Source organism: Meles meles, chromosome 12, assembly GCF_922984935.1.
Source record: "Meles meles chromosome 12, mMelMel3.1 paternal haplotype, whole genome shotgun sequence".
NCBI classification, from domain to species: Eukaryota; Metazoa; Chordata; class Mammalia; order Carnivora; family Mustelidae; genus Meles; species Meles meles.
In genome coordinates this window covers 21,359,615-21,385,960 of record NC_060077.1, presented here as the reverse complement: position 1 = coordinate 21,385,960, position 26,346 = coordinate 21,359,615, and the positions used below count along the sequence as shown (strand labels likewise).

At 49.3% G+C, this 26,346-nt stretch overlaps 1 protein-coding gene across 2 annotated transcripts in view; it reads right to left on the bottom strand.

Annotated features, from left to right (window-relative positions):
• Positions 1-26,346, bottom strand: part of SGSM1 (small G protein signaling modulator 1) — an 88,652-nt gene that overhangs the window by 49,221 nt on the left and 13,085 nt on the right. For both annotated transcript variants that reach the window (XM_046025553.1, XM_046025554.1), the window contains exons 3-8: positions 8,930-9,005; positions 5,651-5,813; positions 3,924-4,076; positions 736-803; positions 320-465; positions 56-187 (exon numbers count right to left, since the gene is read on the bottom strand). In XM_046025553.1, the coding sequence (XP_045881509.1) occupies positions 56-187; positions 320-465; positions 736-803; positions 3,924-4,076; positions 5,651-5,813; positions 8,930-9,005 (738 nt within the window). The remainder of the gene's footprint in view (positions 1-55; positions 188-319; positions 466-735; positions 804-3,923; positions 4,077-5,650; positions 5,814-8,929; positions 9,006-26,346) is intronic.

The window sequence follows — 26,346 nt, the reverse complement described above, 5'->3', positions numbered from 1 at the left end:
ACTTGAAGATGGACACCCCCCATCCCGGAAGACCCGGGCCCAACATCTCTCTCACCGGCTGAACCAGAACGTTGTTCTTGCCATAGAGCAGCGTGGCCCTGGAGTTCTGATGCAGGGACTCCACATAGTCACGGGCAGAAAGGGATGGTCGGTCGTCCATGCTGCCACTTGAATGCCTCTTCTGGATCTGGCAGTGTGAGAGGAGGTGGAGGGTGACGCCTAGGGCGACCCTCAGGGTCCCACTCCATTCCCCACCTCCCACCTAGTCTGGAACCCAGCCCAACTCCCTCCCAGGGCTCCACAGCCCACCCTTACTCACACAGAGGGCCGGCCGCTTGGTGGGTGAGTCCTGCCGCAGGTGCGAACTGTGGATGCGGTGCCTCTGCACGAGCTCGTCCGCCGAGGGGTCAGTCCAGAAGTGATCCGCAGTCTTCATCTTGGTGTACTCTAGGGCACAGGGCCCCACTGAGGGGCATATAGGGGTTGGGACTCTAGAGTCCCGGATGGTCTACCTTCCCCCGGCATGGGCCACCGATTTCACCACTTCTCCCCTCCAGCCAGTGAGTACCTCCAGGTCCTCCTAAGGAGAGGCCAGCACCAGACCCTGGCAGCCAGAGCCAGGGAACAGCTACGTTTTGGTGGAGGAGGCTGGAGGGCAATGAGAGAGGCCCTTTGGATGCACCAGTGAGCAGAGCCCAGAGACCCAGATGATATTCAGAGCACTGGACCACTTACCCAACAAAGACGCAAGAATGGGGCCGTCCACGGGGTCCATCAGGAGGGCCTCCTTCTCATAGTATTTACTAGCAAGAGAAAAGGACAGGCAGGTTTGGATGGCGACCAGCAGGGAGTGCACAATCAACTCTGACCTGCTGGTTAAGAGCAGACTGTGTTGGGGCACCCTCTGGTCACTTCTCTGAGCCTCAGATGCCCCATCTGTAAAATGGGTGTAATAAAAATAGATGTCCTAGGGCTGTTGGAAAGCCTTTTGAGAGAGACGACAGATGTGAGGCACTTAGCACTGTGCTTTGCATGGAACAGCTGGAATGAGAGTAACAGGAATAACGATTACAAAGTGGTTCCTGTGGGGGCCTGTGTGGCTCAGTCGTGAAGCATCTGCCTTCAGCTCAGGTCAGGATCGCACGGTCCTGGATCCGAGCCCCACATCATGCTCCCTATGCAGCAGGAAGCCTGCTTCTCTGTCTCCTACTCCCCCTGCTTGTGTTCCCTCTCTCTCTGTCAAATAAGTAAAGTCTTTTAAAAAAATAAAAAACAAACAAACACAACAACAACAACAACCAAAGTGGCTCCTGGCTGGTTCTATCGACTTCTACTGCATCTTCCATTTCAGACAGCAAATCGCTTAGGGGCTTTGATGTTGTCTGCCCTTCAAATGTTATTGAGGCAGCAAGATGCCTTTTAGCTGTGGTGTGCACTGAAAAGCTGTATTAACGGGACTTCCTGCCCAGACAGCCCACGTGGGTGATGCCCGCCTGATGTGCTCATGAGCGCCTGCGGGCTCCTGGCTCTTCCCAATAACTTGTGATGCAGGCAATACAATGTTTCTGCTATTTTGCTTTTCATTTCTTTGAGTTGTTATGGAGGGCTTCTAATTCTTTGCTAACTCATACCATCTAGAAACAGAATTCTAGAGTGGATAAAGAACTTGTTCTACCCTCCTGAGAGGTCTCAGGCTCAGGGAGGGAAAGTGACTTGTTGGAGGCCACACAGCTGGTGGCTGTAGGCTACACCCAGCCAGCCTGGCTCTTCCCATCCTACAGCAGGGGGTGAAGACCACAGGATGGAGAGGGAGACAGGAGACAGACTGAGGGGGCGCCAGGCTTGGCCATTTCCGCCCTTGCTGTGTGTCCCTGGGCAGGTGACTACCTTCTCTGAGCTTCAGTGTCCTTAGCAGTAAAATGGGAAGAACGACGAAACTTACCCAGCCAGGTTGTTGGGAGGATTAAATGTAGGCCTGCTTGTACAGCAACAGCACAGACCCTGTCTCCAGGAAGTTCTCACGAAATGGTGGCAAGCAACATCATGGTTATTTTACCCCAGAGGAATCTTCTGTCCACCAGAATATTGGCTGAAGCAGAACTGACCTGCCCTGTACACGCTCAGCAGCAAGCTTATAAGTTTTGGCTGAAGATAAGGTGTCAAGACACTTTCCACTCTGCTGCTCAGTTTCCATTCCAAAAATCAGCACAGTTACCTGATCATGAACCTTGGGAATACTGCCTTGAAAAATAGCAGGTAGGACTGGGAGCAAGATGTGACCATCAAGGGTGGCCCAAAGGAGCTCCTCTGCAGTGATAGGTTTCACTGGAATAGTTCTGTTCCTGACTGTGGTGTCAGCTATACAAGACTATGCATGTGTTAAAATTCCATAGAACAATACAGGGGGGGAAAATGAGGGTATGTAAAAACTAGCAAAATACAAATAAAGTTTGTTGTTCAGTTAACAGTATTTTACCAATGGCAATCCCCTATTTTGGTCCTTGTACTGTGTTATGGAAGATGTTATCACCTAGGGTAGAAGAGACTCTAATGTTACAACTTCTATGTGAATCTGAAAAATAAGCTTAATGAAGAAAGAGGTTGGCATTATTGCTGAAATAAATTGCTAATTCCTTTTGACTAACTTATTGAGGAAACACAAGGTCATATGCCAAAGGCAATACCTACAGAGACCCTGGGAATTTAGCAGAATTTAGGCTCTAAATCCATGTCTCTACACAGGGCAGAGACTTGTCATAAGAAGATGAAGAGATTGATTGGACTCCAAGGCCTGGATTTCTTCCGGTTCCTCTGCTGCCTCCCTGCCTTTGCACCTGCTGTTCCCTCTGCTGGGATCACTCTTTCCCCACACCCCCTTTATCTGGCTAAAGCCTACATGTCCTTCAAACGGAAGCTTAACTGCCATGTCTTCCAGGATACTTTCCCAGGCCAGTGGAGATAAAACACCACCGACCTGACTTGGAATACTCATCATATCTTATCCCAATTAGCAGTTACCTGTTTTCCCTGCTACAGTATGAGGGTCATGAGAAGAAGCACTTTGCTCTACACTTTCATGCACATTTTCCTAGCAAATAGGCTAAGAATAAAAGATTATCATAATACCCATTGCATGTGAAGATGCAGTTAAACAAGCACTTTCATACACCAAGAGATACAGAGATTCTCAGATACTCCCCTCATATTCTCCTTCCCTCCTTCTCTCAGCCCCCCTCTCTGGCTGGAAGGAAGTACTGGCCATGAAGAGTCTCCTCATTTCTTCTGGCTGCCCCATGCCCTTAGCATAACATTCAAGCTTTGAACATGACAGTTGAGCATCCCCAGCATCCAGGATAGTGCCTGGCACATGGTAGGCAGTCATTAAGTATTTACTGGATGAATGAATGGGTGGATGGATGGATGGGTAAATGCTTGCCAAGAGGGCTCATGCTATAAAATCGTTACACCAGGTTGATCTGAGCTAGAAAAGAAAATATAAAAAGGTATTATTTCTAAAATGCTGTATACTCACTAACTCTCCTTCTTTCCCCTTCTCCGGAATGGCAGCAATCTCTGTCCCATTTACTAAATGAGAGCAGAGACAGAGGAGCTAGATGACTCCTCTAGGGCCATAGGTAGCAAGAAGATAGTAGGTTTAATTCATGGGAGAAGAAAGATGCCTCAGATAGCAAGATACTACATCCCACTCTAAATCTGAAGACCTTGCATTGGCAGTAAGCACCTGAATTTTCCCAAGGTTCTATACTAGGCTAATCTGGAGGCAAACATCCAGAAAGCCTTTATTTAATCTCTTTCAAATCAAGTACGAATCAAGGGAAAGAAAATAAAGCTTTGTGTAATAGGTTGCAATTCCCAGCAGGTGGCAGCAGAGCACACCCAGGAGTCTAGTCTTTCCAGCTCACCTGCTGTTTTCCACCAGGTAATGCACAATTTTGTCCAGCACCTTCTCAAACAAGGCAGTGCGAATCCACAGGTGCTTGATGGCGAGTGGGGACAGGTTAGGCAGCTTCGGCAGCTTCCGCACATTCTCCTGGAGGCCCTGGATCTGGTTTCGCCTTCAAGGTCAGTAAAGAAGGAGGATGAATATTCACAAAAGAGGAAATCCCACAGGACCAATATGCAAATGCTGAAATGTTCTACCTCTCTAGGAAACGAAGGAATGGCAACTAAAAGAACAGGAGCCCCTATTGCTCCTGGCAAGTGGGTAAAGAGTTGAAAAAAATCATAATACCCAGTGAGCGTAAAGTTGCAGTGGAACAGACACTTTCATAAACTGCTGATGGACAAGCCAGATTCTTACAGTGATGTTTCTCTTCTCTTCCCCTCTCTCCTTCTCTTTCTCTCTCTTTCTCTTCCCCCTCTATCTGCCATGGATGAGTGACTGCATGAATGAATGAATGGCTCTCGCTTACCATCTGGCATGGGTATCTCTAATTCCTCCATTAGAAAGTCTCTCCCAATATTATGGAAGGCCCATGGAAATCCATCCCTTTAAAGTTATCAGCAAACACCTGGGAATTCAGCAGATGGATTGGAAGGCACCTGAAGACCATGTGGCTGAGGAGTCAGATTCCAAACAGGAGTTGGCAACACCAAAGCCACATGCTGGCCCATCATGCAGTTCTGTCCAGAAGCACTGGGCTGGCATGGCCTGGAAGGCAAGGCAAGGGCCATTTCCCATCCAGTGATGTGGAGTGATCACCTACAGCAGAGAAGGCGAACTTGGCATATGTGCCTCTCTCTCCCTTCTCTTGCCCAGAACAGACATGGCTAATTGATTCACACATTCTTTCCAGGAAACCCAATAGCAGCTCCGGAATCTTTCAAAACAAGGTCTTTCAGGTGGCCTCTAACACGAACTGGAGGTGAAACTTATCTTCCATCCCTGACCAGGCCCCAGATGGAGGCTTTGGCTGCATAGTTGGGACTTTGGGGGTGACTCTGGTGGAAGGCACTCATATATACACACTCGGGCCATGAGTCTCCCTGCAACGAACACAATCAGCCCTTGAGATGCGTGAGTGAAGTCACTGCTCCCTTTCAATGGTTGCCTCAGTGTCACACGCGGTCCATGCAGACAGTGACCAAACTGGTTTCATTAAATTTTGGTCTCCCTGCATTCAGAATGAGGTCTGGCTCCCAAAAGGCACTTATTCATTCAATAATCATTTCTAGAGCATTTGGGCTGCTGGGCACTGTCCAGACACTGGGGACATAATCGGGAGTAACAGATTTTAGTTGCCTATTCTCATGGAGTTCAGAGTCCAGTGGGGGAGACAGACAAGTATCAAGCAAAAAAATAAATGAATAATTAGAGGTGGTGATAACCACAGGGAAGTAAACAGGGGGGTGATCTAAAAGAGAAATGGGGTGAGGGCTAGAATTTACCCTTAACTGGGGGAAGGCCTGAATGATGATAAGAAGTAGCCATGGAAGATGGGGTGTGTGAACTGGGTGGTGGGTACAGCATGTGCAAAGGCTCTGGGGTAGGAAAGAGTCTGTCAGGTTTGGGGAGCAGAAAGGAGACTGGAGAGAGTGCCAGGAGGTATGGGTGCTCGCAGAGCTCAGGGAGGAGCACGGACTGTCCTCCGCAGGCCTGCCCTGCCCATATCCCATGCTCCACACTCACGTGCTCTCGATCAGCTGCTCCAGGTCCTGCACCTTGCGGCTGAGCTCCTCCGCCGGTGGGAAGTTCTTGCCCACTTTCATGAAGAGAGCTGCAATCTTGTTGCTGCGCAGAAAGCCAGCTGCCCTGCGCCGCAGCCCATGCAGGACGCAGGCCTCCACAGCCGCTGTAGGGACACAATGATCAGTCAGCAGGCCCTGCCCGGCCCACACTCCCCTGCACCCAGCTCAGAACTCCAGTCACACAGAGGCACCTTGGAGAGCTGCAGGCCCCAGAATCACAAAATTTGTGAAAGCCTCATAAGGAAAGGCACATATGCCTCCCTACCTTCCACTCCCTCAAAAGAGAGCAAGAGAGCTTAGCAGTTAACCTATGCTCACCGCCCAAGGTCTGATTGTCTGTGTTGATGTCCTCTCCCAGATACTAATCAGTCATGTGACCTTGGGCAACTACTTACCTTCCCTGTGTCTCAGCTTCTTCATCTGTGAAATGGGGATAGTATGAACAAGTGTCTTAAAAGGTTGCTTTTAGAATGAGGTGGAAAGGGATGCCGAGGTGGCTCAGTTGGTTAAGCATTTGCCTTCAAGTCAGGTGGTGATCTCGGGGTCCTGGGATTGAGCCCCACATAGGGCTCTCTGCTCAGGGGGAGTCTGCTTCTTCCTCTTCCTCTGTTCCTTCTCTCCCTCTCTCAAATAAATAGTTAAAATCTTTTTAAAAAAGAGAATGAGGTGGGAAAAATGCATGGAAAGCACTTCATGTAAAATCTGGCACATAGAAAGTGCTTTAGAAACATGAGTTATTACCCCTGCCAGTGAGGGAGGAGGGGCTGGACCACAGGACTGTCAAGCTTTATCTGGGTTAAAGAATCACACCAACGTCATTACTGTGATTCCAGTAAGAGCTAACATTATGTAACTCATTCTACCTCTGTCACAGCCAAGAAAGGGGAAAAAAATCCCCATTTTTCAGATGTGAAAACTGAGGCTCTAGGTGGCAAGCTGAAGTGCCCAAACCTAGCAAATGAGTGATGGAGTTGGGATTCAAACCCAGGCCTGAGCCCAAGGTGTGCTCACAACACTTGTGCTTCCATGAAAAATTTGAAGAGAGGATTCAGTCATCACCTTCCGGTGTCTGTGTTTCCCCTGGGTGGCCACCTGTGCTCTACCACTAACTTGCTGTGTGACCTCAGGCAAATCATTTTCCCTCTCTGGGTCTTAGTGTTTCTCTTGGAAAACAGTCCCTGTGTAGGCCATTCAGATGGCCCCAGTCATCTTTTTGTTACTTTCAGCAGGCCTCTATTAAGTATTTTCCTGCCTTCTGTCTTACACAGCAGACTGGGAGCTCACTCTGCTATGTAACAGGAGTATAGTCAGTGTTGATGGGAAAAGGGAGTTTATTATAAGAGCTACTTCTTAGTGGTATCTGCCAGGTGTTGACCAGTGTTGAAGTTTACCTTCCCTAATCCTGGTGGAAAAACCCTGTGACATGAGTGTTCTAGTTGCTGTCCCTCCACACAAGAAAAACACCAGTAGTCTGAGGGTAAAGAGCCTGGCCAAGGTCAGGCTGTGCACCGGGAAAAATACTGAGAAGTTTTGGTTCAACTACTTGTCTTGGGGTATTTTGTTGTTGTTGTTGTTAGCAATTACTTGGCTTTTTTTTTTTTAATTACTTATTTTTTTTTAGTAGGCTCCATGCCCAACACGAGGCTTGAACTTACAACCCCAAGATCAAGAGACGTGTGCCTACTGACTGAGCCAGCCAGGTGCCCTGGCAATTATCTGACTTTGAATGGATTCCACTCTATTGTCTAATTTGCCTATGGGCTTAAAATATTCTGGGTAAGTATCTTCTACACAGCTTCATTTCTGCTTACACACACAACACTTTTCATTTGTCTCTACTGCAACAACTTAATCATCTAGGCATAGGAGTCTTGGTTGATTCTTTCCAACAATGGCCCATAAGGAACAATGGATCAAAGACACCTCAGGGAGACCCTGCAGGCCTTATTCAATGCCATTATATTTCTTCTCTCATCCCCAAACAGTGAAGTTTGACGATTATCATGATTTTTAGCACTTTCTATTCCTCTAAGTCTTTAACAGGTAGATATGGCCACACATTCTGAAATGGGCATGCCTGTTATTTTCTTTGCAAAGAGAGATGTTCAAAAGAAAAAAAAATAGGTGAGCATATCCCCAAATTCACATTTATGTGTATATACATATACATGTATACACATACAAATACGTATATACATACAAATGCAAGTACATAAATATACCTATTTCTGTAATTTAAACAAACACATTAAAAAATAAAATTAAAATTAAAATCATTAGAATCATTAAAAAAATAAAATAAAATTTGCCAAAGTCACCCAAAAAACAAGTGGCAGAGAAGGGATTTGAACCCAGGTCTGACTGGTTGCAAAGGGACTGAAGAGACATCAGTGGGCTCCCAGGTTTTGGCGTGTGCTCCCATGGGTGCTGCACCCAGCCGTGGGGCTGAAGCTGAAGGGCCAGCCGGGTCTCCTCGCTCAGGCCTCTGCCAGAGGCCAAGACCGCGAGAGGGGAATTACAGCATGTCTTTTCTCCCAAGACACTCCAGTCATGAATTAAAAAGGTTTTTCAGGGAGAAACACCCCTACTTACATGTACACACAGATTAGAAGCTGAATCCTAACTTGGGGGACACGCAAAACCTACGTTGATAGCTGCAGAGGAAATACAGTAAGAACCTGGCAACACGGTTATTTCTGGAAACTTTGTGAGCCCAGCTGGTTCGAGGAGAGAAGTCTGAGTCAGGCTCTGAGCCCCGGGGCCTGCCTCCTTTGCTGAGTCAGCTGGACATCATCCCTCGGTGGGGAGGGGGATTGATGGCTCCTAATTCCCTATATTTTTAAAGCTCATCCATCCTCTCCCTTTATTTGGCAACAGGCGTAGGCAGGGCGAGGAAAGGGCGTTCGTCAGATGTGAGACCAGCTTCACTACGGGTATGAGTCGCCATGCTCTGAGCCCACAGGAGGGGAAGCCAGTCAGTCCCTCCAGCGTCAACAGTGATTAACTCCCCGTGGGGTGCAGAGGCCATGCTTCATTCCTTCTCTAGACGTTTCTGTGTTTCCAAATTCCCTAATGGAGCCCCTTGGGAATCTACAAATAACTCTGGAGTCACAGAGCAAAAGAAGGAGTGTCAGAACGCTCGCTCCCCGGGGGATGCCACGCCCCCTGAGGCAGCCCACGGAGAAGAAGCCACTTTTAAGGCCACAGGCCGCGAACTCACCACAGAAGGAGACGATGTGGCTGCTGTCCTCGTGGACAAACTTCCGTGTGACGGCCTCCTCCATGATCTGCTTCACCTGGAAGGCAGAGGCAGCTGAGGGGGGAGACCCAAATGCGCCCCGGGGTGCGGTCACCCCAGAGGGCTGTGTCGCCTCTCTGGGCCTTCTCAGGCCGGCTGGGGCAGCTGGCTGACTGCTTTCCTTCCATGCCCTCCTCACCGAGTCTTCTGTAAGCCTGAAGCCTGTCAGAGTGTCACACTTCACATTTTATGGAATTATTTTTTTCGGGTGCTCTGCATGGTGGGGGGAGGTTCTTTTCAGGTGTCACAAGAAATGTCATCTCCTTCCTGGGCCCCATTATCCGAGACCACCCTCCCCCCCTCCAAGGCTCCATCCACACCTTGTTACAGTTCCTTCCGGGTACTTATCCTATTCCTGTCCCCTGTACTTACTATCTCCCTGCTCTAGGACATGAATTCCCTGGGGGCAGGGCCTCATCTGCCTGTTATATCCACGGAGACTAGAATAGTGTATAGCAGGTGCTCAATAAATATTTTCGGAAGGAAGGAAGGAAGAAAAAGTATGTAAAAGAATCAGGCAGAGTGACAACTCAGCCCTGGAATCTGGCAAACCTGGGTTTAAATCCCTGTTCAGGCACCTACCGGCTGGGTTTGTGATCTCGTTTTGGGAAACTGAGGCTCATCGAGGGGAAGTGATCTGCCTAGAGGAGTAGATCTGGCCCAGAGTGGAGACACAATTCCAGGCTGAGTCTGAATCCCCAGATCTGTGCTCTTCCTACCATCCTCACATGCTCAACAAATATTTTCTGAGCACCACTGATATACCAGGTATGGGGAACCCAGTGCTCAAAGGGCAACCGTGCCTCTGCTCACAGAGGGGACACTCTGGTGACTTGAACACCCTTCTGCTTTGCTGGATCCTGGGTCCCACTCTGCCCAGAGCCACTACGGGACTTTTGCAAAACATTTCTCCTCTCTAGGGCCTCAGTTTCCCCACCTTGAGGTTGAGGTTTGGAGAGATGATCTCCAATGTCGGTCCCAGCTCCACATCACCACAATGTGATGCAGAGGTGACGGGAACAGTTCTGAATCCAACCCCTTCTGTGGGCTTCCTGGCTGGCCTGTGGCCCATTCTGCCTCGCCTTTAGCCGAGCCTGCTCAGCCATGTCCCCGTCAGAGAGCAATCTCAGGCCCTATACGTCCCTCTCTCCCCTCCTTCTGCTTGACTCCTGGAGGGGAAGGCAGAACGCAGAGCATCCCAGCTCCCACTCTGTGGGAAACACATGATGGTCCCTGCCCCATGCGTCCAAGTCAGCACCCTCCCTATGAACAGCTGCTGACCTTGGAGCTCAGTGCCCGCAAGCTGAGCTTTGCCAGCTGCATATCTAAGTCTGAAAACTGTCCAGCCAAACCCGTGGAACTGGTCCTATTCACAGGTGTGGAAACTGAGGCTCAGGGAGGCAAACAGGCTGACTAAAGGCTACATGGCTAGGAAGCAACAACTGGACTTTTGGCTTATACTGATTTCTTTGATCTTAGCACCAGCAGCTATAGCCTGGCCCCTTTAGCTTCTAGCTGTGCTAGAAGTCACATCAGCTCTCTGCACCTTAGTATTCTCATCACGTAAGGGTGTAGAGAGATAGCACCTGTGTCCAGGGGCTGTGGGAAGAGAGAACTAGGTCTTGCACACCCTGTGCTGAGCACCGAGCCCAGCACAGAGGGGCCTGTGGTAAATGTTAGAGCTATGCATGCATCACTCCTGCCTGAACCCTCATCAGGACTCTTACAGTTATTCTGGTCCCTCCTGAAATAGTGCCTGCTCAGGAGAATAAATTCCCTGGCTTTCAAGGCCCCCACAGTGGCTGCTTTGCTAACTCCCATCAGATTTATATGGATTTCATCCTCCCTGCCCGCCTGTGGACCTCATGAGGGGAGAGCACACTGCGGGATAGCTATGGCTCGGGGACATCTTAGGTGCTCAATAAAATTCAGTTTGAGGAACGAATGGCTTGAAAGATCATGACTGGCTTTTGTGTTGGGAGAATATTTTAGTTGGAAAAATGCTTTCCTGTCACCATATTTGTGGGTAAATAGAGAGCAGCAGCATCAACATCCTGTTTGTCAAGGGAGCACAGAGAGGCACAGAGGGGCGGTGTCATCTGCCTGGGGTCACAAAGCTGGTGAGGAGGAGAGTCAAGGGTTAGTTAGACCCAGGTCTGTCTGACTCTAGGGGCTGAGTTTCTCTGCAACAGGCCATTAAGCCCACACAATCTCAGAGCATTTAGCCACCCCTCCCGCCCCCCAGTACCTGCCTCCTTTGTTCCTTTGTTCCCCTGAAGCAGGGTACAGTGATGCTGGCCTACCACCCATTAGGTTGTGGAACCTGCCAGGTGGGGCTTGCCAAGAACCCAGACCTGGACGTCCCTTGGGAATAGAAAGGGGGGTCCAGGCAGCTGGGACAGGAGTGCTTTTGGAAAACATAGTGTTTCTTTAAAAGCTAAGAATTGGGGGCCAGACAGGCCTGAGTTCAAATCCCAGCCCGAACACTTACTAGCTGTAGGACCTTACGCAAATTCCTTTACCTAGGACCAACTCCCAGAGTCAATAAAATCGGTTGCCTCTGCCAAACCAGAGCCTGACCATTTCTCATCCTCTCCATCAGGACCTCTCTGATCCAAGTGGCCTCGCTCCAAGTCATGTCTCTCCTGGATTGACACTGCACCATCTCGCTTGTCTCCCTGCCTCCACCTCCGGAGAGACTCATCTTAACGTGACCAGAAGGATCTTGTTAAAAGGTAAGTCAACAGAACAACCAGACAGAAGATCAACAAGGAAATGGAGAACCTGAACAACTTTATAGACTAACTGGACCTAAGAGGCATACATTACTCTCCACCCAACAAGAACAGAAAACACATTTTTCTCAAGTGCTCACACAGGATAGAGCATGTCACAGACTAGGGCACAAAACAAGTTTTAACAAATCTTCAAAGACTGAAATCATACCAGGTATCTTTTCTGATCACAATGGCGTGAAACTAGAAACCAGCCCTGTGAGGGGAAATTAAGCCACACACTCTTAAACAACCAATGGGTCAAAGAATTCATGGGAGAAATTTGCAAACACCTTGAAACAAATGGAAATGAACATGCAACATAACCAAATCCATGAAATGTAAAGAAAGCAGCAATAGGAGGGAAATTTATAGCCGGAAGTGCATATGTTAAAAGAAGGGAAAGAGCTGAAATCAAGAATCTACTGTTATACCATGAGGAACTATAAAAAAAGAACAAACTAAACCCAAAGCTAGAAGAAGCAGAGATAACAAAATAGAAAACAAATATGATGGGAAATTTTAGCAAAATCAAGAGTGGGTTCTTGAAAAAGATCAGCTGTATTGACAAAACTTTAAGCCAGACTGACTAAGAAAAAAAGAAGACTCAAACAACTAAATCGGAATTAACATCAATCCTCTTCAAATTCTTCCAAAAACAAACAAACACACAAACAAAAAACACTGAAGAAGAGGGGATACTTGTGTTGTATGAAACCAAAGCCAGGCAAGATACTACCCGTAAACTACAAACCAACGTCACCCATGAATGCTGATGTCAAAATCTACATCAATACAATAGCAAACAGAATTTGGCAATATCTAGAAAGGATAGCATACAGCGACCAAGTTAGAATTTACTGCTAAAATGCAGGGATGGTTCCAAGGTATTGCAACCAAGGTAATACACCACATTAACAAAATGAAGAGAAAAAAAAATACCAGCATCTCAGTTGATGCAGAAAAAGAATCTGACACAATCCAACATCCTTTCTTCAGAAAACACTCACTAAACTAAGAATAGCAAGAAACTGCCTCAACTTAATAGAGCTACCATTCACTGCAATGGTGGGAGGCCGAAAGCTTTCCCTGCAAAGTCAAGAACAAGAAAGAAAAGCTGCCTGTTCCTGTCTCTTTTATTTCACAAAGCAGTGGAAGTTCCAGCCAGATGAATTAGGGCAAGAAAAAGAAATCAAAGGTATGCAAATCTGAGAGAAAGAAGTAAAATGATCTCAGTTGATGGATGGCACAGTCTTATGCACAGAAAACCCTGAAGATTCCACAAGGAAATGGTTGGCCATCATAAATACATTTAGCAAAGTTGTGGGATACTAAATCAACATGTGAAAATGAACCGTACTTCTGAACATTGACAAGGAACAATCCAAAGAAGAATATCAACATTCCATTTACAAGAGCATCAAAAAGAATAAAATACTTTTTAAAAAAAGATTTTATTTATTTACTTGACAGACAGAGATCACAAGTAGGCAGAGAGGCACGCAGAGAGCGAGGGGGAAGCAGGCTTCCTGATGAGCAGAGAGCCCGATGAGGAGCTCGATCCCAGGACCCTGGGATCATGACCTGTGCGGAAGGCAGAGGCTTAACCCACTGAGCCACCCAGGCACCCCAAAAAGAATAAAATACTTATGAATAAACTTAACCAAGGAGGGGAAAGGTCTGGGTGTTGAAAGCTCTAATAGATCTGCTGAGAGAACTTGTAAGGAGGCAAAGAAATGGAAAGGCATCCCACCTGTTCAAAGATCGAAAGACTCAATATCGTCAATAAAACCCAAAGCCATCTGCAAGTGTCATGTAATCCCCATCAAAATCCCAAGGTTTTTTTTTTTTTTGTGCAGAAAAAAAGGAAAATCTATCCTAAAATGTGTATGGAGTCTCAAGGGACCGTGAATAGGCAAAGCATCTTGAAAAGGAAGAACCAAGTTAGAGGTCTCACACTTCCTGACTTCAAACCTTTAGAAAATTATGGTAATCAAAACAGTGAGATATGGGCATAAAGACAAGTGGAAAAGAATAGAAAACCCAGAAACAAACCCTCAGGTCTAGCAGTATATGTGAAGTGATTTTGCATGGGTGCCCAAACCACTCAATGGGGGGAAAGGACAGTCCTTCCCACAAAATGCTCTTGGGAAAACTGGATCTCTACATGCGGAAGAATGAAGTGAGACCGTCACCTATTTCACACACAAGAATCAACTCAAAATAGGTTAGAGACCTAAACAGAAGAGTGAAAACCATGGGGCTCCTCAAAGGAACATAGCAGAGAAACTCGTGACACTGGGTTAGGCAATGATTTCTTGGCTGTGACACCGAAAGGAAAGGCAGCAGAAGTAACGTGAAAAAAACTGAATTACATCAAAGTAAAAAACATTTGTACATCAAAGGACACTATAGAGTGAAAAAGGCAAGCCATGGAGTGGGAGAAAATATTTGCAAATCCTATATCTGATAAGGAACCTGTGTCTAGATCGATGATGAATTCCAAACAGCCCAACAACAAAAATAACCTGATTCCATGATGGGCAAAGGACCTTACCAGACACATCTTCCAGAGAAGACCTACAGATGGCCAATCAGTGCAAGAGAAAGTGCCCAACATCACTCATCATCAGGGAAGTGCAGATCAAAACTACCATGGGATACCACCTCACACCCGTGAGGAGGGCTACTATCCGAAAACAGAGAATAACCGTGGGTGGGAAGGTGAGGAAATGGGGACGCTTGGGCATTGCTAGCAGGATGTAAAATCAGGTATCTCCTAAGGAAAATAGTAGGGCAGTTGCTGAAAAAATTAAACAGAACATCACTGTAGGATCCAGCAATTCTACTTCTGGGTATGCACCCCAAGGAACTGGAAGCAGAGTATGGGAGAGAGATTTGCATGCCCGTGTTCACGGCAGCATTAACTACAAGGGCCAAAGGTAGAAGCAACCCGAGTGGCCACTGCTGGACCAACGGATAAACAAGATGGAGCAGACACGTTCAAGGGAATGCAATTCAGCCTTACAAAGGAAGGGCATTCAGACACCTGCTCCAGCATGGATGAACTTGAACACATCATGCCAAGAGAAACAAGCCAGCCACAAAGAGACGTGGTCTCATGGGAAACCCCTGGAGTAGTCAAGTGCATGGAGACAGGAAGAAGTACGGCGCTTGCCAGGGGCTGGGAGGAGGAGGGCATGGGGAATTCTGGCTTAATGCAATTACTGTTTAATGGGTACAGAGTTGTAGTTTTGTAAGATGGAGAGAGACTGACTATTTGACAATGTGAATTACTTAACATTACCAAATTTAAAAAGGATGAAGAAGGCAAATTTTATGTTTTACCACATAAAATTTTACCAAATTTTACCACATAAAATTACCAAATTTTATGTTTTGTGCAAATTTTATGTTTTACCACAATTTTTAGATGTGTGGATATTATGTATTAACATGGAGTAAATAAATGAATATTTTGAACCCTTCAGGGCTCTCATCTAACTGAGAATGATAGCCCCAGTCCTCACCATGGGCCACAAGGCTCTGCACAACCTGGACCCACCACCAACCTCCTGACCTCCTCCCCAGCTGTCCCCATCACTCAGTCCACACACCGCTTCTCCTTGTGGTTTGCTCAGCTCCCCGGTCACAGGCCCATCTCATGGCCCTCCGCACATGCTGTCTGCTTTGCTGGAACGCTCTCTCCCCAGAGATTCAACACAGTTCAACTCTGTGCTTAAATGCCACCTCCCCTGATCGTGCTACTTACAACTACCCGCCTCCCCCCACCCAACACTCAACGTACTCGTTTTCTGCTTATTTCTCTCCAGAGCGCTTCTCGCCTCTAACCCGCTACACATGGTGCTTATTTTGTCCTGGACATCTCCAATCTCATGGGCTTCTACCATCTACGAGGTCAGGAATTCCACATATGTCCATCACTGCCCTATTCTCGAGACCTGGAGAATGCCTGGCACATAGTAGGCATGTGTCAGTGGGAGGAATGGGGACCTCCCACGGTGACGTTTGCATGAGGTGAGAAAGAGCACTCAGCATGGCGCCTGATAGAGGGTACTTGCTCCATAAACAGCCACAATTTAATAACGATCATGCAGGCGGCCTGCTGCTTGACTAAATCACTTCTTCTGATCCTGGCACCCTACTCCTCTGCTCATCCAACACATGAATGCAGGTAAAACCAGGTTAAAAAGAAAGAAAATCAGTCTTGCAGGGGAAACTGCCACCAAAGGCAGCCTGTGGGGCTGCAGAGGGGCGTGGAAAGAAGGGGCTTTGCCTTGAAGATGAGGAAGTAGAGGATGTGATAAGCAGGTGGAATGCAGAGAACAAGAGCTAGTAAGTTCCAAGACTGCCCAGTTTGCAAAGGGCTCTCCTGCCTACCTTCCCTCATTGGATCGTCCTGACAAGTCAGGGTAAATGTCTCCCCATTTACAGAGGAAGACTAAATGTTTATATTCCCCCCAGAATTCCTATGTTGAAACCCTAATCCCCAGTGTGCTGGTATGTGGGGAGGGGATGCTGTGGGAGGTGATAAGGTCAAGGACAGGAGTAGTACCCATTTGAAAGAGTCCCCAGAGAGCCCCCTTTTCTCTTCTGCCATGTGAGGACACAGAAAAGACAGCCGTCTATGAACTGGGAAGCAGGTTCTCAGCAGACACTGAACTACCGGCACCTTGATCTTGGACTTCCCCACGTCCAGAACCATGAGAAATAAGTGTTTGTTGTTTAAGCCACCCACTCTATGGCATTTTTGGCATATATTTATGGTATTCATATGGCAGGCCAAATGGACTAAGACACTTCCTCAAGTTGGCACAACAGGGAAGTTTCGGGGGCAGACATGGCACCCAGAACTATGGACCTCAAGGCCCAATGGCTGGGATCTGCAAACTTCTTCTGTAGAGATCTACAGTGTAAGCATTTGTGGTCTTGCTGGTCATCTGGTCTCTGTCTCAATGATTCAACTTCACCTTTGTGCCATGAGAGCAGCCACATGTAAATGAATGAGTGTGGCTGTGTTCCAATAAAACTTTATTTACAAAAACAAGTAGATGGCCAGTTCTGTCCTTTGGGCAAGAGTTTGCTGACAGTGAATTAATAAAAAATGTGTTATCTATTGGTCTTGGTCTCCAGTTTCTGGCACAGAGCTTATAAAGCCCTGGTAATTTCTAAGTGATAATAGCACTAGGAGCATCTTCTGGTCTGATATTCGACCTTTGACGCCAGTTCCTGACACTGAAGTCCTAAATCCCTTGGAATTTCCTCCATCATAGGAATGTCTTTTATTCTAATGAGGTGATGCCTGGTGGGCTCCTGGATCATGTCACGATGGGGACTGGTCACCAAAAAGACCAAGCCATGGTGAGAAGCTTGGAACCTTCAGCCCCATCCCTCATTCTTCAGAAAGTGGGGAAGGGATGGAGACTGAATTAACTACCGATCACATCTGTGTCACGAAGCCTCCATAAAAATCCCAAAAGTGCAGGGTTTGGAGACAATCTGGGACTTGTGTCTAAAGTGGGGGGCAGGCTTTCAGGACTGGGTCCCAAACCTGTGGGATCTGACACTGACTCCAGGTAGCTAGCATCAGAATTAAGTTCAGTGGCCGGCCACACAGCTGGGGTCAGAGACCTGCCCAACGTGCAGCAAACCCACAGCCCTCCAGGGTCCGCAGAGTCGTGCAGGAAGACAGTGAGATAAAGGAGGAATGCATGGGACTGTGTCTTCCCAAATCACAGATTCCACATGAGAATGTCCAGGAGCACCAGGCTGCCTGCCTTGGGGACCTAAGTGGGGACACAATGGGGACAGCTCTGGGGTGAGCACTAACACGGTTGACCACACCATGCATGGGGCCAGCCTCACCTCTTCCCAGGGGCTATCCCTCTCTTAGGCAGCTTGCAGTCCTCCTACCAAGGTCCCCCTGCTCCTTGGTGGTGGCCATCTGCCTGTCGCCTGCTGGAGCCACTCTGACGCAGGGGCCCTGCACCTATCTGTGTCCTCCCACTGTGGGGAAGACAGAGACTGCCAGGCCCCATCTGCTCCATCCACACAAGGAAGCCAGGATGGAAAATCCCTCAGCTTTACGTTCTGGTGGGGGTACCAACTAGGAGGCTGGCACTGTCCCTCAGGGCCTCAGTTTACCCTCTGGGCTCAAAGACCTTCACCACTTTTGTGTCACGCCTCCTCTACCCACGTTTCGGATCCTGCAGGCTGTCACTTCCTCCACTGCTATGGGCTGAACTGTGTCCCTGCCCCCTGCTCATATGCTGAAATCATAAACCCTAGTACCTTAGCATGTGATTGACCTATTTGAGGACAAGATCTTTACAGAGGTAATTATATTAAAATGAGGTCATTAAGGTGGGTCATCATTGGTACCGCTGGTGTCCTTGTAAGAGGAAATGTGAACACAGCCCACTCCAGAGGGAAGACCACGTGAAGACTCCCCCAGGGCCCTCCCTTGAGGACCCTGAAAGGAGCCAAACCTGCTCGATACTATGATCCTAGACTTCCAGCCTCCAGAACTGTGAGAAGTCAAATTTCTGTTGTCTAAGGCCCACCCCTGCCCCAGGATCTAGTACCTTGTGACGGCAGCCAGGAAAGAATGCCAAAGCCACCATCAGCATCCTCGCCATCATGCTCCTCACCCTCATCCCTCTGAGCACTTCTCTGCCGGAGAATGAAAGAATGAACTAGGGAATGAATTCTAGGCTTACCACATATCAACTCACTGTACCCTCTGCAAAGCCCTGGAGGCTTGGTTCTATTTTTATGAGAATGAAGATCAGAGAGGCTAAGCAAATGGTCCAAGGTCACACAGTGAACAGGAGGCAGAAGCAGAATCTAAACCTGGGCTCTTGATGCTGCTCTAGAAGCTTCAGCCAATGGCTTGTCTCTGAAAATAGTAATAATACTATTCTCGCTTACTATGTGCAAAGCATTATGCTAAGCAGACATGCTGTTATGGACCAGACGCTTGTGTCCACACAAGTCACATGAGGGAGCCCTACCCCCCTAGTCCTGTGTGATGGTATTTGGAGGAGGTGCCTCTGAGGAGCAACTAGGGTGACATGAGGTCATGAAGGTGATGCCTCAGCATGGGACTGGTGTCCTTAAAAGAAGAGGAAGAGGGACGCCTGGGTGGCTCAGTTGGTTAAGCCGCTGTCTTCAGCTCCGGTCATGATCCCAGCGTCCTGGGATCAAGTCCCACACTGGGCTCCTTGCTCAGCAGGGAGCCTGCTTCCCCCTCTGCCTGCTACTCTGTCTGCCACCGCTTGCGTGCAGCATGCTCTCTCTCTCTCTCTGACAAATAAATAAAATCTTAAAAAAAAAAAAAAGAAGAAGAAGAAGAAGAAATCAGAGCAGTGAAGAGTGAAAAGGTAGGGGTCTACAAGCCAAGAAGAGAGCCCTCACCCGGAATCAAATCAGTGAGCACCCTGACCTTATCAGGACTTCTTAGCCTCTAAATTGCAAGAAATAAATGTCTGATGAATACCCAACTTTTGTAGCAACATGGACGGGACTGGAAGAGATTATGCTGAGTGAAATAAGTCAAGCAGAGAGAGTCAAGTATCATATGGTTTCACTTATTTGTGGAGCATAACAAAGAACATGGAGGACATGGGGAGATGGAGAGGAGAGGGAGTTGAGGGAAACTGGAAGGGGAGATGAACCATGAGAGACTATGGACTCTGAAAAACAACCTGAGGGTCTTGAAGGGGCGGGGGGTGGGAGGTTGGGGAACCAGGTGGTGGGTCTTAGGGAGGGCACGTACTGCATGGAGCACTGGGTGTGGTGCAAAAACAATGAATACTGTTACGCTGAAAAGAAAAAAAATAAATAAATGTCTGCTTAGACCACTCCATCTGTGGTCTTCTGCTGCAGCAGCCTGACCTGAGACGCATGACAAGCCCCATGTAATCCCCACGACACGGTTCCTACCCACTTAAGCAGACAAGGAAATGGTGAAATTAGAGGTATTGGTGACTACCTAGCCAAGGTCATCAGAAAACTCCAAGGTCACCCTGCTGGTTCATATGCTGGTCACTCTGACTCCAAGGGGAGCCTTTACCCACCACACTCTGCCCCAGAAATAGGGGTCAGATGCTCTCACTGGTGTTGCCAGCCTCAGTGACATGAGAGAAGACACAATCCCTTCCTATCACTCTCCCTGTCTCCAGAAGGCCCAGGGGACTCCTAACCACTACATGTGGCGGGTAACAACACTGATGCATTTATTCCACATCTCAGCACAAGCCAGGGTGGAGTCTGGGGGGGCTTCTGCCTCTCTGTGTTGCAGGATGGCCTGGCCCAGCAAAACGAAGACTCAGAAGGCAGCTGTTGGCAAACCCACAGGCAGGGGCTTCTGTGTGCTTGAGGGGTAGCGAGAACGTTTTCGGTTTGGGGCACAGGGGCCACAGGACTCAGGGACAGGGAAGGGAGGCCTCTGGTCCCTCTCTGGCTCCTCGGACAAGTCCTGATGGTGTGGCACGTGTCACAGTGTGCCCCATAGACCCCTCTGGGACTGGAGGCTGCTGGAGATCTGTGGGAGAACCCTCAGCTACCAGTCCCTTAGGGGACAGGCAATCCCTTCGGCCAAAGGCAGAGAGCTCCCCCAAGGCCTCACTGCTTCCTGTGGCTAGAACATGTGGGCTGTAAGATCTGGCTTCCTTGCCCCAGTTCAGGACAGCTTTGAAGGGCCATCTGGCTCCCTGGGAACGCCCTGCAGGGTTTCCATGGAAGCCTCATGGCCCATCTTCTCCCTTGGGTTCCTCCTGCTTGCCTCACTTTGCTTCCCTGGGAGTTCATCCCAAAGACACCCCCAAACAAGCCTGCCTGCTGACCTCCATCTCGACAATGGCCTTCGCTCAGGGGCTACCAGGCCTCAGGACAACCGCCAACAGGGAAAAGCTGTACATACTTCCCCACGCCGGGGAGCTCAGTTCAGCCAGAGGCAAGAGGCCCCCTACCCTGAGCGCACAGAGTGGCAGGGATGGAACTAGGCAGTCCCACCCTGGAAGACCGCTCGCCCCAGTGAGGTAAAGGTGGAACCAGCTAAGACAGGCACGGGCAGGTGCGACGTGGCCAAGAGCTGCGGACAGAGGGCCCAGCAGCAGTGGCCCTGGCTGGGAGCAGGCCACAGATACAGACGCTCAGTCTCGGACCCATGCAGTCAGCAGCTCCCGGCGGTTTATCAAGGGCTCCCAGGGATTCTCATGCATGCTCAGATTACAGCAGGGGATTTGAGGGGAGGACAGAAAACAAGGAGCTATCCCAAAATCCTTAGGAAGACACTGAGCAGTCATGGCTCCTGCCCCTTCTGGGACCTTCCCCACACAGCTAGTCCCCTCTCCCTGCCCCCAGGTCACACTAGGGAAGCTAATAGTTCCCGGTTTCCCACTATTACAACCATGGGGCGCCACATCCTTCTCCCCACCCTGCCCCCACCCTGCCTTGGTCAAGAGCACCTGTATTAAATGCACCTTACTGTACTCAGTTTGGGGGAATCCTTTGTTTTCTATTGTTACCCAGACTGTACACGCACATTGTCTCGAGTCCAAACTGCCAAGGGGAGGAGGTTGTCTGCTTATCACTGTGGACCCTGAAACTCAGCAAGGGTCATGCCCAAGGAAGGCTGGCCCCAGGCCTCTCGTTCTGGGGATGGATCTGGTGGTGGGGTGGGCGGTGGAGAGAGAAGGCAGCACCCGTGGAAAGTACTCAGCCTAGGGAGGGGCTCAGAGAAGTGAGGTGCCTCCCCACCCCCACGGGCTCCCAGCTGTGGGCTAGAACCGGCCCCCAGAAGTTAATAACAGGCTGACAGCCTGAGGCCAGAAGAGGAAATTAAAAAGGCAGTGGGGTGGAAGCCTCCACCAGAAGATTGGTGAGAGCCTTACAGGGGAGGAAGAGGCTGTGCCCAGGCCTGCGAGGTGGGGAGCCATCACGGGAGCCTGATCTGATCTGCGGGCACAGGGTGGATGGCCACAGAAGGCCTCTGAAATTTAGCTCCACCTCCTTCCGCCTCCTGGGCTCCCAGGCGTGGGCTTGGCCTTGGTCCACTGTGGAGGCAGACAGATGTGAGGGACCTCAGGGTGGCCTAGGGATGGCGGCAGTGGCAGCGTGGCCCCCTGGCTCCCTGCAGCAGCCTCTGTGATTTCTCTAAGGTCTGGCCCTGGAAGGATGCGATTTACGCGGCACAGAGGCTGAGGCTGGAGGGACTCTGGGGTCACACAGACCAGTGTCTGTGTCCCAGCTCAGTCCCTCGTGTCCAGAGGTGAGGATTAAATGAGCTGTTATTTGCAAAAGGGCAGACCTGGCTAGCACACAGTAGGAGTTTTATGATGCTGAAGCTTGCTGCTCATGTTTTTTTCCCTTTGAGCACTCACTGTGTTTCTGGGACAGTTTATAGCACGACCACCTGAATGAAGTAGGTTACCGAATTATTCCCATTTCACAGATGAGGAAATTGAGGCAGAGAACTATTAGATAACCCACCCAAGGTCATGCAGAGGAGCCAGGATCAGACCCAGGGTCTTTATTCTAACAAATACTTTGTCTCATCACAGAAGCTGGAGGTCATTTTGAACAAAATACTTCTGTTATTGTCCAGCTTAGAGTGAGACCGTATGTTTACTGGGCATCTACCATGTGCAGAATACTTTGTATAGAATACTTTATTTATTCTTCACAGGAACATCATTACCCCCACTTTAAATACAGATAAATTGAGGCTCAGAGTTTATGCAATTTGCCTTAAGGTTACAAAACCAGGAAAGGGAGCAGTCAGGACTTGAACTCAGGTCAGCAATGCCTCCAGCCCTACCCAGAAATGGGTCAGGCCCTCTGAAACCCCAAGGTACTGAGAAACCTATGAGAAGTGGCTCCTCAGTCTCGTCCATTTGTGGGGACCAAAAATGCACTGAACTGGGAGTCAGGACACTGCCAACCACATCCCGTGGGGGCCTTTCTGGGGCAAGAGGACTTCAAAGGTCAAAGTGGTCAGGAAGCTCTCATCCCTGTCCAGGATCCATTCAAGAAGACCTCCAACATTTGCTCGCATTCCTCCAATGATGGGGAGCTCACTTCTTTTGGAACCAGTTTATTAGCTCTAACGACAGGATGTTAGGAGGCAGTTCAGAGGCTAAGAGCCAGAATGTAGAGACACTGACCTGGCGTCGAATCCTTGACCACTCGTGATGCTGGACCCCCAGCTCATTGGGTAATGGGAGCCTTGAATGAGCCTGTGGAGACAGCACCTGGCACACAGCAGGGATTCTACGAAGACGAGCCAGCCTTAGATAACAGGGACGGCCCGGGTCGCAGTCCTGGCGCCCAGTGTATATTTGTGAGTGTGAGTTCGGAGAACGTACAGTTGCTATGGGGCCCTTCAGCTCTATGCACTTACCCCAGCTTCCCATCCATGCAGCTCTTCAGGACTTAGCTGGCCTCTGGGGTAGTGGCCTGGCCCCACCCCTCCACGTGGGACCTCTGAGCATCAGCCACTGCCCACCTCTGGCCCCACCCTGCAACCATTCAGAAACCAGCCACGCCCTCCCACCTTCCACCTGCAAATATTTAAATAGCACAGAGGAGGAGTACTCTCCAGAGGGAGTCAGGCAGGGAAATGGGGCCAACCCCCAAAGCCGGAAGAGGGGCTCCTAGGGCTCCCAGGCCTGCTTTGTCTTCCCCCGGCCTCCTTCCTGTCACCTGTCCACCCCTACCCAGGTACCCTAACGCTGCCCACCTGGAACCCTGCCAGGTTCCAGATCAACTCACTACTGCCTCCTGCCTCTCCACGTAGTGCTGTGCTCACCCTTCCTATGCCTGGAGAGGAAAAGTCCAGCCCAGTGAGCAGGGCTGTCCTAAGGATTGAGACATGTTAACAGAGGGCCCCAAACAGGACTGGGCACACAGCTGGCACCATAGAAAGGGAGGCACCCGAGCGAAGTCAGTAAAAGTCAGCTCAGGTGTCAACAGGCCCAGGTCAAATTCGAATTCTGCCATTGGCTGGGTGATCTCAGGCCTCAGTTTCTTCATCTGTGAAATGGAGATGATGCTCACACCACCTGTCAGGGCTGCTAGGTGCAGATTTCATGAAGGAACCATGTGCAGTGCTCAGAACGGGGGCAGGGGCTCAGACCACCACCCTATGGAAAAGAGAGCTTCACACATGGCACTTGCTACCTCTTCCGCCGCTGTATACATTTGCTTAGAATTTATCACGGCCTGACTTTCACTATATATCTGTGGGCTTATCTGTTTAGTAGTGTACACCTCTAGGACAGTACCGGGCAAACAGCAGGTACTCCATATACGCTGATGACCACTCTGATGATTCTAACAACGCTACCGCCAGCAGCTAATGCTCATCAAGTTTGGTTCTAGGCAGTGTCTTTCAGTCCCTCTGACACCTGATCTCATTTGCTGTGTGTGCAAGGCCAGGGTGGGCAAACCTTTTCTGTAAAGGGTCAGAGAGCAAACACATCAGGTTTGACAGTAGGACTGCCAGAAAAACACAGGCTGCCCAGTGACGTCTAAACTTCCAATATGTAAGGAATTTCTTCTAGTGTTAAGGATGTACCAAATATTGCATGGACCCTATCCATACTAAAAATTATTTTTTGTTTTTCTGAAATTCACATCTAAGCAGGCCATCTGGATTTTTACTTCCTAGATCCGTCAAACCAATTTGCAGGCCACATATAGCCTATGCCCCATCACCTCCTGTTTTCACAACCCTTTTTAGGATGTCAAGACCGTTCTTAGCTTAAGGGCGGTGCACACCCGGGCTGGGTTTGGCCCACGGAGACCCCTGGTATAAAGCACCCAGCACTGTGCCTGTAGTGCACCTGCGGCCAAAATACAAACCAGCCGAGCTGCCACCTGCTCCTCTCCAAGGCCTGCTGCCTCTGTCCTGACTCAGAGCACACCATACCCCAGCTGGGGTCTCAGAGGGTTGGCGGCTGGCAGTGCAGGTAGGTGAGTAATACTGAGCCTGCAGCAGTTAATGAGATGGAGGCCCCCTGAGTCTCACGTCTGTGAGAAACTCACAGTGGAAAGGCCAGTTAATTTAGGGTGTCTGGAGGGCCTTTAGGGTGGCATTAAAAATAGCTCTCAGCCTTTGGGCCAGGTGAGGAGGAGAGGGCAGTGAGCAGAGGGCTGGCTCTGCCTCCCATGCAGGCACTCTGGATGCTGAGGACAAGATGCAGGTGCCCTAGCAGGCCAGCGTCTTCAGCCCTGCCCTGGACTGCTGACCCTAAGACGCAGCTCCCCCAATGCAGTGCCCTGGGATCTTCTGTGCCTTTGCTCACAGATGCTGCCAGGTGTCTTTCCCTCCATGCTCCAGCTCGCTAACGGCAACGCAGGCTTCAGCCCAGATATCACCTCCACCTCTTGGGAGCCTTCCTGGACTCTCCATACCCAAGCAGAGATAAATGTGCCTCTCCCACGTTCTGCTAACACCTGCCTTCCCAGCACCTGTCACATGAGACAAAGCTGTCCCTGATTCACTCATCATTTATGGAGCACCTCCTATGAGTTTGGTACAAGGTGACAAGCAGATAGAAGCCCTGTCCTCTTGGAGGTGACAGTCCATCAAGATAGACATTAACCAAATCCAACAAATGGGGACATTACAGCAAAAAGTGAGGTCAGTTCTCTGCAGCCGAAGAATGTGGTTCCATGAGAACAAATAACAAAGAAACCTGACCTGATGAGGAAGGTCAAGAAGTCAGGGAAGGCTTCCTGGAGGAAGTATAAAGTATAATCTCAAGATCTAAAGTATAAACAAAACTGAACTCTCTGGTCTGTGGTTTCTCCAACTCTAAAGCCAAGGGGGAAAAAAAGCTGTCCCCTGCAATCGCCCCCACAGAGCCACCATGGAGCTCAAAGGAAGGAACAGATGTAAGGATAGTGTGGCAGGGAAAAGTACTACATGGAAATAGCTGGCGGCTTTTTTATTTTTTAATTTGTTATAGGTGGGGCGCCCAGGAGGTGAGCTGGGAGAGGCCGGAACAGGGCTGCAAGCTGTGACTCTTTCTACCATGTGGCCCTACCTTCCTTTCCTGCAAATCCTGTCCCTTCCCCTTCCTGCACCCAGCTCCACCAGTCACAGGTGCCATTCCTTCTTTGTGACTCACCATTCCCATGCCCCGCCTTTGCCCCCTCTACCTGATATCCCCACCCACTCCTGCCTCCATCTCCAGCTCTGGAGAAGCCACCGCATCCTCCAGAACTCACTGAGGCGCCCTTCTCACTCCCTCCTGAGAGCCCCCCCGAAGTTGATGTGATTCCTCCCTCTTCTAAGCTCTTATGGTCAGCTAGGAGCACTGAGCTCTCCAGGCAAACTTCCAGAATTCACACCCCAGCTCCTGCACACATGATCTTGGGTGAATTGTGTCCCTTCTCTGAACCTCAGCACTCCCACCAGTAAAATGGGTCTCAGCTATTTGCCTCACAGGCATAAGATAATACATCAAAAGCATTTAACACAGTGGCAGCCCCAGAGTAAGTGCTTCAGATACTGATAAGATATCCACTAAGCCT